The sequence below is a fragment of the Podarcis liolepis genome (genome assembly GCF_965112155.1).
Source record: "Podarcis liolepis genome assembly, chromosome: 2".
NCBI lineage: Eukaryota > Metazoa > Chordata > Lepidosauria > Squamata > Lacertidae > Podarcis > Podarcis liolepis.
The window spans coordinates 7465452-7480558 of NC_139555.1; the positions used below are offsets into that span (position 1 = coordinate 7465452).

Below are 15107 nucleotides of genomic sequence, written 5' to 3' on the forward strand. Positions count from 1 at the left end.
CTTCCAAGGTACGACTGTGCCTAAGAAGCACAGTTTGGGACTCTGCTTGGCTTGTTTTCTAAGTGGACATGTGGTCTTCACATGCAAGCAGGTTGAGAGTAATTAAAAGTAGTGAAGAGGGAACTCTCCCCCACTTGATTTGTGGGAAGGGTACCTGGTTTGGAAGAGGAGGGCTTGTTTGGCATGCAGAACATCCCAGGCTTAGTTCCTGGCATCTCAGGGGAACTAGGCAGTGTGAAAGACCTCTTTCTGCTTGGGATCTTGGAGAGCTGCTGCCGTTCAAACCATGGACATTTCTGGATGAAACGGACAGATGGTCTGAGGTAGTACAGCCTAGCTCCCTATGCAGCGCTGTGTGTATGAGCTTTGTCAGCAAGCATCAAGATCAGCCCAAAGCATTTGGCTGCCTGAGGCACCGTGGTGAAGTCCCGTACTGGGGGGGGGGAGCAGGTGGGGGCATGGATGGCATGCATCCTGGGTGGCGTGGCATGCGTCCCGGGGGCGTAGCACACCGCCTTCAGAGCCATGACGCCCAGCGCAGTGGGGATTGCACAGCACGTATCCAGGGCAGTGGCCGCGATGGTACCCCCTCCCCGTGTCGGGATTCAAGCCTGCCTTCAGGAGAAACTGGCCACTCTCCAGGCACCTGGCTTGAATCACCGGTTGACCTCCCTGTCTGCATTCCCCGGCAAGATCCAGGCAAGGTCGCGATCGGCGATCCTCCCCAACATGAGGAGAACACATCACTCTTTCCTGCCCCCCCAGGGGCAGGGGAAAGAAATAGACAGAAACGTATTTACATGCCTTTATTTCTGTCTTTGCAGCGTTACAGAGAAACACGTCTGCTCTCTTCAAACTCCAACTGCAGAGAGACAAACTCCACCTACTGTACTTCCTGTACAGCTCATATTACACTGTGAGCTAATTCCGGTGCTTCGCACTGTGAAAAGACTGTCCCTTTGTTTCCCACGGAACAGTACCCAACATTCCCATTATGTTTTGCTTCCAAGCTAGCAGCAGTTCGCGGCCGCATTGCTTCTATATCGTAACACCCCGATGGTACTGGGGGCGGTGCGCTCTCCCTGCCCCTCCCTTCCTCCGCCAGTGCTGAGGCAAAGGACAAGGAAGTGCCCCCTCCCCGCCTCCCCTTCCCTCCCCTCCCACAGATACCTGCTAGCGAGGGACAGTATCTTCCATGTCACCTGAGGGCAGCAGGCAAACTTAAGGGAGGTATGGCAAGATATATGGCGCACACACCCGGTTCTGCCATTAACTAACTAACTAACTAACTACTTAATTATAGTGGTACCTTCGTTCTCGAACTCAATCCGTTCTGGAAGTCCATTTGACTTCCAAAACATTCACAAGCCAAGGCGCGGCTTCTGATTGACTGATTGGCCCCCGAAACAATGCCGACAGCCGAAACAGACGTTCGGTTTCCAAAAAACGTTCACAAACCGGAACCCTTACTTCCGGGTTTGCGGCGTTCGAAAGCCAATTTCTTCGTCAAGTAAGCCGTTCAGGAACCAAGGTACCACTGTAATTAATTGTATATACAACTTAATACAGTGGTACCTCAGATTACAAACTTAATCCGTTCCGGGGGTCCATTCTTAACCTGAAACCGTCCTTAACCTGAGGTACCACTTTAGCCACTGCTGCTGCTACATTTCTGTTCTCATCCTGAGGTAAAGTTTTTAACCCGAGGTACTACTTCCAGGTTAGCAGAGTCTATAACCCGAAGTGTTTGTAACCTGAGGTGTTTGTAACTGTACACTGTAGTAATAAGCAGTTGTAAGTGGTTCACGTGAAAATAAAAATTTTCGTTAAAAACAGAATTACAGAAGCCACCCTGGGTTCTGATGGGATCCCAGAATGTCCCATTTTTTGTTTCGGTGCTCTGGCACAAGTCAGTGGGCTGGTGCCAGATCGTCAGGTAAAAAGACACTTGCTTTTGGTCTCATGCTGTTGTGTGAATTAGCTGGCTCACACCAGAGCACAAAGGACACTTGGTGTGGGGTTGTTTTGTTTTCTTTTTGGTTTTGTGCTCTTGCACCACTCAGCTGGCTCACTCCAGAGCTCAGGGCCAAAAAATGAGCACCCTGAATGTGATCCTTGGGATATTGGGTATGCTGCTGTAATGGGTATGAGTTACTCGTGCGTAAACTGCCGCCTCTCTAGGCTTAATTGCCTTGGTTAAACCGTTCTGACTGCACAGCCCATCTCCGTGTGGCTGTCTCAGTCGCTGGCAGAATCTGTCTGTGGGCGTTTCTTAAACCTCTTCCAGCATAGAAGCTGTCTGACTCCCAAACGCCTCCTTCTCTCATTGCGCGGGAGTCTTCTGCTCAGGGAGGGCGTGGGTAAAGGAGGACCTGTGCTCTCCTCACTGATGTCCAGAGAAGAATCCCGGAGCTCTCCCTCCGCCTCCCCCATATCCAGGTGTTGCGCTGATTTCCTTCCCCCTCTACCGAGCTGCTTCTCCCCCTGGTGCTAGGTCCTTCGCCTGCAGAATCTGGGAGCCTTCCCTTCGCCTCTCGCTCTGATGTCAGTTCCCTGACAGCTGCTCTTGTTCCTTTGTACTTCCTCCTGTTGCTTCCACTCTCCCTGGGACCCAGAGGTGCAGAGTGGGTGGCAGTGGGCTCCTACTGAATGCAGGCCTCAGCAGGTTTGTGGCGGTGATCCTCTTAAAATAAGGTTTATGTAGTGATGTAGAGCACATCTGAGATGTGATTCATCCAGGGCTTTTTCTCAGGGGAAACTCACAGGAACTCAGTTCCAGTGGCATAGCGTGGGGGGTGCAGGGGGGGCCGGCCACACCGGGCGCAACATCGGGGGGGGGGCGCTCGCACTCGCAGCTCTCTGCCCCTACCTGGCTCACTCACTCTCTCTCTCACTGCAGTGCTGGCTGTGCGAATCCGATCCGAGCCGCTGGGTCGCCGCCCACTGTGGAGGGGGTGGGTGCCAGGCGTGCGGTGCGGAGAGAGAGCGAGGGACTATCTGGGGGAGGGACAGTGCAGCGGCCGCCCAGCACAGCACTGAGCGCAGGAGAGAACCACACCAGACCAGACCAGGCAGCAGCAATAAGAAGCTGGCAGCAGGTTAGGGGTTAGGGGGCGCAAATTACTTGCCTTGCCCCGGGTGCTGACAACCCACGCTACGCCACTTCTCAGTTTCAGCACCTCTCAGGTGGGTGCCACTGCTATTCTAAGAGAACAAAGGAGATGTTCATGGTGAGTTCCGAATCCAATTTTTCTAGAAAGACATCACTGGAATCATCCATATGACATGTGTGTCTAGGCATCAAGGCATGGAAAGGGTGTGTGTGTTTTTTTTAGAGGTTGTGCCACTGAATATCCTACCTGTATGCTTAACTGGGCACTCAAGTTAGCTTAGGATAATGGACATTTAAAACTATCGCCCACAACAAAGGCCTAAATAAAAAGAGACGAGCAGCTTAAAAGCTGAAACAACTTTGAAACCACTGAGCAGATGCCTCGTAGCAGCACAGCCCTGACTTGGCATCCTCCTGATTTCTCTGATCACCTCCTTATCTCAAAGGAGCTGTGTGGTTGTCTGCTACAGGTTTGTGCGTTCGCATTTGTCCGATTTCCATGCTAGGAGCCATGGCAGCAGGAAGACAGTCTCCAGGCCAAACCAACTTAAAAGGCGGCACTTCCTTTTGTGAGGCTTTGGGGCTATTGTATTACAACCGCCTGCCCTGGCCACAGTGCTGCTCCTGCCAATTCATGTGGTCCAGGAGCAAGGGGAATGGAAAAATACGCCTTTGCTTGCTTCAGTGAGCCTGCCCAAGGTTGAAGAGCAGCATTGGAAGCCCTGTTCTTTTGTCTGCTGGTAAGACCTCTTAGATTGCTGGATGCCAAAGGCAGGGACTTTTTGACGTGGCCCCACATCTTTGGAATTCCATCCCGGGAGAAATACGTATGGCTCTGTCATTACTCTGAGTGTGTGTGTGTTTAAAAAGAACTCCAAAGACTTAAAAAAAACCAAAAACCCTTCTATCTATGTTTTGGTTGATCTGCATTTGGGGAGATATTTTAACCCAGAGCTTTCCAGACTTTTCATGGTGGTGACACACTTTTTAGATGGGCATCATTTCGCGGCACAGTAAATCAGTTTTTCTAGCAAACCAGAGGTTAAACTAGCCCCTTTCCATCCCCAGGAAGAGTGTGGGGAGCTTTCACACGACACACCTACACACTGCAGCCGACGCACTAACCTGTCGCAACACACAGTTTGGAAAGCTCTGTTTTAACTGTTGCAGTTTGTGAATTGAGGGGTGTGATGTTTTTATGATTTGTGTGTTTAAATATTTGCAAGGGCAATGTGACCTGAAAGTTGGGTTGAAATGTTTTTCAGCACATAGATGTGTAATTTGCAGGTATGGAATGTTGCTCTGTGTGAATCAGCCTGCTGTCTATTCACCATAGCACTGCCACATATGAAGAAAGCCATGCGGAATAGAGGAGGGGGAGAATTTCAATTCAGTTTGCATTTAAAGGCAAACTTACCAAATCAGAACTCTCCAAAGAAAAAGAAGAAGAAAACCCACACATGGCTGGCCTTCAAAATTCACACTTTTCTGAATTCTGCAGTGTGGCTTTTCAGCCAAGTAAGGTGTACACAAATGCAAATAATGAGATAAAGTTTGCATAAATGTGCATTTGTTAGTGAAATGAACATTCAAAGTACATTATATTAGGGAACATCGCATTGCAAAAATGTGTATACTTGTATATTTGATCACATAGATCCTCTGATAGAGGACATTAGGTGGTTCCCCACACCCCAGAGGTTCAGTTGGTCTTCCCTACGGATGAAACCTTTAGTACGGCAGCCCCTTATTTGTGGAATCCCCAGCCTGTCATTGTTCAAATGTCTCTTTAAAAATGCACTTTTTAAATAGTCTTTTACAGCATGATTATTCTTCTCTTTAACCAACTAGTAATCTATTGCTGTTTTATTGATGTTTCTAATCATGTATTACAGATATTGATTGATTGATTTTGATTGATTTTGATTGATTGATGGTATCTGAAGAAGTGTGCGTGCACATGAAAGCTTATACCCAGAATAAATTTAGTTGGTCTCTAAGGTGCTACTGGACAATTTTTTTTTATTTATTTTTTTTTATTACACTTGTGTTAGTCATCACCTTGGTGTATGGAATTGCAGGTTGTAAATATGAGGCGAAACTACATACAAACATAGGAGCGTTAAAATGCTGGTGAATTTTCACGGGGACTTTTTAAAAATAATTAAAGAAAATGCAAACTGGTGTGGAGAATGGAACTGAAGATGGGGAAAAGGAGAAACAGGGAGAAACCAAAATGGACAGATGTGTTCATCCCTCGTCTTGAAAGCTCCTAAAAATCAGAGCCGTGAACACTGTCAGACTGTCCTAACCTGGGCTGCTCTGTGTATCAAACTGCTTCTCAGACTGAGTCTCATTATTGTGCCTGCAACTTCTCTCAACAAGAGAGCAGGCTCAAAGGCGGTGTGCCATGTCAAAAGGTTCCTGCAGACAAGGGGTTGCTTGGTAAAACAAATTAGGTTGGCCCCAGCGAGAGAACTGAGCTCCGCACACATTGTACAGGCAGAAAGCCAGGGGCAGGAAAACGGACGGTGCCTTTGCTCCTTAACCTTGAACAGCTTTGATAAGGGTGGCCAGACTTCTTGGGGCACAATATAGCCATTCTTCTGCACAAGCACCACCAAATTGAATGGGAACGTCGTTCTTTCTGGTGGGTTTTTGCCTTTGTCCTTGCAATTCTGTGTGCATGGGAATTTGCAGGAACGTTTTCCAGCCTTCACACATGTGGACAAACAGCACAGAAAAACCCTTGTCATGCCAAGAGGTTTTTCTGTTCCCCTCTCCCATTAGGGCAGGCAGCCCCCAACTCAGCCCTCCAGATGTTTTGGGACTACAGCTCCCATCGTCCCTAGCTAACAGGACCAGTGGTCAGGGATGATGGGAGTTGTAGTCCCAAAACATCTGGAGGGCCGAGTTTGGGGATGCCTGCATTAGGGTCATTTGCCCACCAGGCCTATGGGGGAATTCCATTCTCCTCCTCAGCTGTGCTCTGAAGGTGTACCAAAAGATTAAATATGTGCTGGAACTTGCCTTGGGCTAACCAGGTCCACAAAGACCACAGTCCTGGGTCATCTTTAACATGCATTCTGCATGTGCCCACATCCCCTTCTGCAGAGAAGCAGGACCTGGGTCTGTTGTTTGCTGAACGGAAACAGAGAATGTCCTTCATTCTTGAAAGTCCTTGGCAGAAAGAAAGAAAGAAAGAAAGAAAGAAAGAAAGAAAGAAAGAAAGAAAGAAAGAAATCACTTGAGTCCCAGACACACCTTGAAACTGCGGGGGTTAAGTAACCAGTCATCTTGTGGCTGAGTGCTCTTTTACCTTCATCAAACAGGAAATATTTCGCTCTCTCTTTCCTACGCAGGACAATGTCTCCAGGCAGGCCCAAGATATTTCGCTGCCTGAAGGGGAGCGGCAAATGTCATCCCTTCCCAATTTGAGAAGCACAGTATCCAAGGTTGGCCAAGTTATTTTGGCCTCTCAGACACAGAGGGAAGTACCCCTCAATATAATAGTAAATTAATTGCTATAATAGTAAACTTAGACAGTAGGGTTTACTGTGCTTTCACAACATCCAGAACTCAGCTGCCTTGCTCCACCTGAGGGGTTGCCAACCTTTTTAGGACCCCTGGACCCATTTGCAAATCAGAGAAAGCGTCTCAACTGATTCTCTCTGCTACAAAAGAACTTGACCGTGGGAGATCTACAAAAAGAAAATTATTTGTGGTGGGACGCCTTCGTAAGTGGGGAAATTAGTTTGTGATGCTGCTGCTTAAATTATAGGAAACTGGTCCAGGCAGCCGGTCGACCAGGGGGTTGTCCTCTGTAAAACAGGACACGTCGCCATGCAAAGTGCTGTAATTTTTGCACAACTGTGCAAATATGTTTGTAGGGAGGGAAAGACTTCCTGGCCACAATGCAGAAGCGGTATTTGCTTTTTGTCGGTGGTGTTCCTGATTCCGCTGAAAATAGAAGTAAACTTGCAGGGTGAACATGGTGGTGATTGCTGCCTCCCAGAGTCTTAGCCAATAGTTTCAAGTACAGTGGTACCTCAGGTTACATACGCTTCAGGTTACATACGCTTCAGGTTACAGACTCTGCTAACCCAGAAGTAGTGCTTCAGGTTAAGAACTTTACCTCAGGATGAGAACAGAAATCGTGCTCTGGCGGCACAGCAGCAGGAGTCCCCATTAGCTAAAGTGGTGCTTCAGGTTAAGGACAGTTTCAGGTTAAGTACAGACCTCCAGAACGAATTAAGTACTTAACCCGAGGTACCACTGTACTGGTGGCATTTGAAGGGTGAAGACAGAGCCCTTTGTCACCCGAGTAAATTTTCTTAATTTAGAAGAACCACATGCTTGCCTGAACTATCATGCCTTTGTAATAATTTCCCAGGCTTCTGGATTTAAGAATGCTCTGGCGACATGGGTCAGTATCAGATGTTACATTTATATATTGCACACAGACACAGATATGCTGGTACAACGCTATTTAATTCAAAGGGTTTAGGAAATGGCACGAATCAATTCCAGGCTGTAAAATCTGCCTCCTCTTACCTCTTTGCCTTCAGGATGAAATCAATGACTCGAGTCTGAAAAGTGTAAGTGATGTAATTCTGTTTCAATCAGGAAGGGAAAAGTCGGCAGCCCTCTCCACAGCAGGGGCTTTTATTTTTAAAATGCAACTTACAAACCCGTGCGAGGATCATTCTTTACAGTGTATTTCCTACCCCCCCCACCACACCCCCAATCCAAGAAGAGAAAAGGACATCCTGTTTGCAGTAGGTGTGGTAGGTAATTCCAGCTTAACCCAATGTTAATGCTTGGATAAAGAGAGATTTGGTGTTGCTTAGATAAAGAGAGTTGTGTGCCAAGGAAAAAGGAAGACGGATTCCGGGTCCTCTCCCCTCTTCCCCATTTTTTGTACCTTGCTGCAACATGCAGATTCTGGGAAGTAGTCCTCCATTGTGCTCATTCAACAGCAAACAATGTTATCTGGTCTGGGAAGTATTTCCCTATACCGTATTTTTCGCTCTATAACACGCACCCAACCATAACACGCACGTAGTTTTTAGAGGAGGAAAATCCGTAGGCATGCGACCCATTGGCATTCCCTCCATAACACGCACAGACGTTACTTTCTAGGAGGAAAAAAGTGAGTGTTGTGGTGCAAAAAAATATGGTAATTCTTCTGGGCTTCTCTTAACGCTCCATCCTCCACAACAACAAAGGGATCTGTGTTGGAGGGGAATGTTCCAGATCTCATATCGCATACCCTCCAACATGGCACAGAGCAGGGTTGCCATACGTCCAGGAAAACCCAGACATGTCCTCTTTTGGGGGGTAACATACCGTATTTTTCGTTCTATAGGATGCACATTTCCCCCTCCAAAAATTAAGGGGAAATGTGTGTGCGTCCTATAGAGCGAATGCAGGCTGCGCCGCTAAGCCCAAAGCCAGAACAGGAAGACGGAGCACTGCGGAGCACTCCGTCTCGCTGCTCTAGCTTGGGGACGGCTGCGTGCCTTCACCCCGCTGTCCTGCAGAAGCTAGCAAGGCTGTTCCCAAGCCAGCCTTGGGGACGGCTGCGCGCAAACCTCTGCAGGGCAGCAGGGCGCTGCGCTCCAAAGGCTTCAGGGATCTTTGAGGCTGGCGGTGGGGGAAAGCAGCGCTTCCCCCCATCGCCAGCCCCACAAGCTCTGGTGAATGTACCTTGAGCGCACCTTGTTTTAGAGGGGGAGAACAAGAAAAAAAAAATCCTGTTCTCCCCCTCCTATGGTCCGGTGCGTCCTATGGTCCAGCGCGTCCAATGGAGCGAAAAATACGGTAATCATCCGGGCGGATTTTTACACTTTAAATAAAATGTCTGGGTTTGGGGGAGCTCGGGCTGCTCTGCATGCCATTGCCGCTGCCAGCCTGAGTTGGGGAAAGAGGGGCATGGGCGTGGTGGCAGTGGCCCTGCATGCTCGGGCTGGCAGCGGCTCGGGCTGTCCTCTTTTTTGCTCTTCAAGATATGGCAACCCTAGCAGAGGAGGCAACTCCCAGGGGCTCGCCCGGCAAAATATTTGAGGGGGCTGGGCCTCCCCAAAGTTGGTGGGCATTGCCATTCTAATGGTGAGCATGCACTGTGTCTTGTGATTGATTATCTGGGGCTGGGGTTACCCGGCCTCCCCTAATATTTAATTCAAGTTGGCACCCCTGGCACAGAGGATAATTGGTACTAGCTTCTTCATTTCTGATCCTTTACATCCTTTCTTCTAATTTAACTCTGTACAGATAATCAGGAACCAAACAAACCAAAAGTTTACACAGGGTATTTAAAAAACTGTTTACAGAGGGTATTAAAAAAAACGTTGTTCCCAACTAAAATCCCAATACAAAGTGTTGGTGCTGACCTTTAAAGCCCTAAATGGCCTTGGTCCAGTATATCTGAAGGAGCATCTCCACCCCCATCGTTCTACCCGGACACTGAGGTCCAGCACTGAGGGCCTTCTGGCAGTTCCCTCACTGCTAGAAGCCAAGTTACAGGGAACCAGGCAGAGGGCCTTCTCGGTAGTGGCGCCTTCCCTGTGGAACACCCTCCCACCAGATGTCAAAGAGAACAACAACTACCAGGCTTTTAGAAGACATCTGAAGGCAGCCCTGTTTCAGGAAGCTTTTAATGTTTGATGTATTATAGTATTTTAACATTCTTTTGGAAGCCGCTCAGAGTGGCTAGGGAAGCCCAGCCAGATGGGCGGGGTATAAATAAATTATTATTATTATTATTATTATTACTACTACTACTACTACTACTACTACTACTACTACTACTATCTTTAGTATGCCTGGATTAATTTTCGCAAAGTACTTGATGGATAATTAAGGTATTGAATATAGTATAGATGATGGTTAAGGCAATAAAGGACACAGGAAAAAGGAAAAAGAGAGAAAGGAAAAAGGAAAAAGAAAAGGGAGAACTGCAGTGAGGTAGACAGAAGATCCTGAAGACATATGGTATTGAAACTTTTTCAGTGACTATGGGTTTATTCATGATCTCTTTTTTTCACGTCTTTTGTGTATCTTGTGTTGTTTGGAAGATGAATAGAATACTTGTAATTAATGGGGGGGGGGACTCTGTACACATCTGAGTGGGAAACTTTCTCCTTTTTTTGTCTTTCTAAATTCCTGAAAGAGGAGATTCTCAAAATCCAAGCATTTCCTAGGGAATCATGCAAATCTGTTTCAAAGGTCTCACCTCTGTGATGCCAGTCCTGCTGTTGGCTTTCTTGCTTGAGGGTTTCGCCTCTTTGATTCCAGAAAGGATTCATAGTTCTAGCATAACAATCAGGAGTCATAAACTCATTTTTCTTAGAACTGTGCCTTTCTTTTTTTATATAAAAAAATATATTCACCACCCACCCATCTGGCACTGCTATGGTTTGCTGAATGTTTAAAGAATATCATGAGACTTCCTTATTTACTGTAGCTTTGTGAGTTTGTTCTTCTTGTCTATAATCTGCACGTTGGTGGATAGGGGCTAATTTTAAGAGTCAGCAAAGACCTAGTTCTGAACTCGCAGGGCTCAGTGCTAGAACAGGCTGCAACTCCCCCCATCACCCCTGACGTTTGGCTATGTTGGAGGGCACACATCGGCTGTCCTGGGCTTAAGCAGTGAAGCTGGTGCCTCTGAGCATGTTGAGAGGGCATTGAGAATGCTTGGGTTCTTGGCAAGCTTGAATCCCGCCACCTCTCTTGAAAAACTAAGCAGTTGAGCCTGGGCTAAGGGGCTGCATTAATTCCCCAGCGACTCGCACTTCCATGGGTAGGAGCATTTTTGGGGGAAACTGCACATTCCCCATCTGAATTCAGTATGAATGGCCTTCAAACCCAGTTTCTGAGAGTGACAAGGGCCCCAGTATCCCCAGAGGGCCCACTGGAGTGCCATAGCATGGGGGGGCACAGAGGCAGTTGCCTGGGGCACAAAATTTCAACACCCTCAATACAGCTGTGTGCTTCCATCATACTTCCTGTGAACCAGGAAGTGACTTCTCCAGACAACAGAATGCCTCTTCTTTTCTTACCTCTGTGGCTGCAATCTCCTGAGTGATGCGGACATAATTAGCCAGTTGAATGTGCATGCGTACCCCATTCGTTTCATTCCCACCCTGCCCTCCACACAGCCCCGGGCATTGGAAACCCATGCTACACCACTGGCCCACCATCTACATATCTGCCACTATCACTGAGAATTCTCACTCTGCATGTCTTGTCTCAGTGCCTTGCCCAGTGGGGTACTCCCTCCCCAAATCTTAGATCCAACAGCAATGCTTGTTGAAACTAAATACAGTCATACCTCGGGTTGAAGTAGCTTCGGGTTGAGCGTTTTTGGGTTGCGCTCCGCGGCAACCCGGAAGTAACAGAATGCGTTACTTCCGGGTTTCGCTGCTCGCGCATGCGCAGATGCTCAAAATGATGTCACCCGCATGCGCGGAAGCAGTGAATCATGACCCGCGCATTCACAGACGCTGGTTGCGTTCGCTTCAGGATGCGAATGGGGCTCCGGAACGGATCCCATTTGCATCCAGAGGTACCACTGTAATGTGCTTTGTACAGAGGTCGCCCGCTAGTCTGTAGGGCCTGTTGGCTGGTGGCGGCTTTTCCCAGCCCTCCAACCCAAGCTCTTTTCCATGAGAGGTTCAGGGGTCAAACCTGGAGCTGTGCAGAGCATGTACCCCATCACTGAGCTGCAGACTTGGAAGTGGGCATGTGTAGGCTGGTTAAGTTCCCAGGTGCCATATGCCCTGTTTTAAGTGGCTCTGAGATTTAGAAAGAAATAATGGGATATCATTCAAGCTCTACTGGCTTGGTGCAAAGTAAGTGCAGGCCTGGTGTCACCATGTGATAGTTATTTCTTAGTAAACCTTGGTTACTGGTAACTATGATGTTGATCCTCTCCGGCTCTGGTGGGCATCCTGGGTGGTGGAACATGAAAGGCTGAACTCCTGTAAATTAAACACCAGCATTTCCAGCAGGCTGCTCCATCAGCCCTTCATCATCTGCATGTAAATGAAAAACAGTGAATTCTGAGCTTGGAGGGAAGCATGTTCTGGGTTGCCTCTCCTCTGCCTCTTTTCACCCAGATCTATCCTCCTCCTGCAGCCTTATCCTGTGTCCGTGTTTACGCAGGAGGAGGCCTACTAGATGGAACAGGACTTTGCCCCCAATAAAGTGTGTGCAGGACTGCAGTCTCAGGAAATGAAAGTTGTAAGAGGAAACCCCAGGAGCGGTGAAGTCTGTCAGATACAGTGTTGTAATGCCGAAAAGTCACAACTCTAGAAGCACACTGTTGCTATACAGCTACGTAGAAATCCTAGATTCTTTCAGGGACATTTAAAAGTCACAAGCACAAACACAGTGTTTCCATGGCTTTGCTACAAGAAATAGGCACATTGGTTTATCTGTCTGCAGGTTAACTGTCTGAAGGCATCAGTAATAGGGCTCCCTCCCCCTACGTTTTCGTTTTCGAAACGAAAACGTTACAGGAGCCAAAACGTTTGACTCCCAAGGCATTCAGGAGCACAGGTATGACTGTAGACAGTAATCAAAAAAGTTTCTATTAGAGGAAAATGGAAAGGGATGCTATGAACAAAATACTGTAAATTTGTTGGTGATCAGTAAATGCAAAAGCTATGATGTTTAGGTAGCTTTCCACAGGAGTTCCAAACTAGAGCTAAGCTCCCATAAATGTCCCCGGCTTGCAAGCAATATCAACATATTCTACAACTCTGGGGCAGCACTGGGGTTCACCTGCAATAGAGTGTGCTTGTGTGTACAGATAGAGCACTGTCACACAGGGGCTGGTGATACTGTTCCTGAACGCTAGTGCTTTCATCTACTTAAGTACCAGGCACAGGCATGGTTTGCCATGCATGTTCATCCCTGACTTTGGCCCAAAGCTCTGGATGATCTTTCCAGCTTCTTAGGACTCGGCTACATTAATAAAAAACAGCACTTTGAACGCGTTATAAACATGCAACACTAGATGGTTCTGGAGAGCAAAAAAAAATTATCTGTGATTTTACATAGCAAATTTTCCCCTTTTGTTATAACCGTTCAATTTATGACTTATTTATAGCATTTTTTCCAGTGTGTAGATCTGCCCCTGATCTGCAGCCTCCTCTCCCCTGCTGCGGGTTATGTCTTTGTCAATGGAAGTCTTCTGCTAGTGTTAGGTGCTTGTGGGTCTGGCTCATCTTGACCCCAGGAGCCTGCCAGGTAGATAGTGGCCTTCCGCCCTCCAGCCTTTCCCCTTTCCCCTTCCCTCTTCCCTTTTTCTTTTATTTGATTTACTATTTTGAACTGTGTGGGTCAGTGGCTGTGCATGGCACAGTGAAGAGGCTGATGCCAGGGAACAATGTGGTGCAAAATATATAATGAAGCTTCTCATGGGTTGCCAACATGGTGCCTGCGGGCACACATACGCCCCCCAGGACCTTCCCTGGTGCCCAGAACGTCCCATCCCCCTTCTCCTTCCTCTGCTGAAAGAAGCCTTACTTAACCATTAGTAGACTTTTTTCTAGCCTAATTCCATGAGGGGGGTGATTACCAAGGGTGGGCAGTGGGAAGTTGCAGTGCGCATCTGGTGCCCCCAACAGTTTCTCTGGTTTGCACATGTGCCCACAAATCCAACACATGTGGTGCCCCCTGCAATATCTCCTCTTCTTTTTCTCCCCTTTGCTTAGGTGGGGTCTGGGGGTGGGACACAGAGCCATTGGCCCGAGGTTGATGGGCATCCTTGTGTGTTTCTCAGGTTTGCAAGAAGATGGTGAGACTCCACAGGTCAGCCGGAGCCTTGGAGAGCTTGTGCCTTTGACGGAGGAGAGACCGCGCTCTGCGCCATGGCCCACCTGACGCGGCTGCTCCGGCGGCACTACGGCCCACTGAAGCTGGCTTTGGTGGGCGTCGTCTTTGTCATCTTCCTCTTCATCATGCAGAGAGATGTGAGCAGCGGGGATCAAAGGGAGGAGCCCTGGCTGAAGAACATTGTGGACAGGAAGGATCAGATGATCGACATCATGATGGGGGCGGTCAACAATATCCGGGACTCCATGCCCAAGCTGCAGATCCGGGCTCCGGTTCAGCAGGAAGCCCTTGAGCAAGACAGCAAGTCCTGCCTGCCCGGCTACTACACGCCCGCAGAACTGAAGCCCTTCATGGAGCGCCCTCCGCAGGACCCCAACAGCCCGGGGGCCGATGGCAAAGCTTTCAAGAAGGACCAGTGGACGCAAGAAGAGACTAAGGAGAAAGAGCGGGGCTACGAGAAGCACTGCTTCAACGCCTATGCCAGTGACCGGATTTCTCTCCAGAGGGCTCTGGGACCAGACACTAGGCCTCCTGAGTAAGAACTTCATCTTTGTCCACTCAGTATAGAACTGGCATAGGCAACCTCTGGCCCTCCAGATGTTTTGAGACTACAATTCCCATCATCCCTAACCACTAGTCCTGTTAGCTAGGGATGATGGGAATTGTAGTTCCAAAAACATCTGGAGGGCCAGATATAGCCAGATATATGCCTGATATAGAATAATAATAGTAATAATTTATTATTTATACCCCACCCGTCTGGCTGGGTTTCCCCAGCCACTTTGGGCGGCTCCCAACAGAATATTAAAAACACGATAAAACATCAAATATTAAAATTTCCCTAAACAGGGCTGCCTTCAGATGTCTTCTAAAAGTCAGATAGTTGCTTATTTCCTTGACATCTGATGAGAGGGCGTTCCACAAGGTGGGCTCCGCTACCAAGAAGGCCCTCTGCCTGGTTCCCTGTAACTTGGCTTCTCGCAGTGAGGGAACTGCCAGAAGGCCCTCGGCGCTGGACCTCAGTGTCCAGGCTGAACGATAGGGGTGGAGACGCTCCTTCAAGTATATGGGACTGAGGCCATTTAGAGCTTTAAAGGTCAGCACCAACACTTTGAATTGTGCTCAGAAAAGTACTGGGAGCCAATGTAGGCCT

The 15107-nt window shown here is 48.2% G+C and overlaps 1 protein-coding gene across 3 annotated transcripts in view; it reads left to right on the forward strand.

Annotated features, from left to right (window-relative positions):
• Positions 1–15107, forward strand: part of GALNT6 (polypeptide N-acetylgalactosaminyltransferase 6) — a 64177-nt gene that overhangs the window by 16460 nt on the left and 32610 nt on the right. For all 3 annotated transcript variants that reach the window (XM_083484578.1, XM_083484577.1, XM_083484579.1), the window contains exon 2: positions 13902–14489. In XM_083484578.1, coding sequence (XP_083340704.1) covers positions 13990–14489 — 500 coding nt within the window. In that variant the 5' untranslated portion in view covers positions 13902–13989. The remainder of the gene's footprint in view (positions 1–13901; positions 14490–15107) is intronic.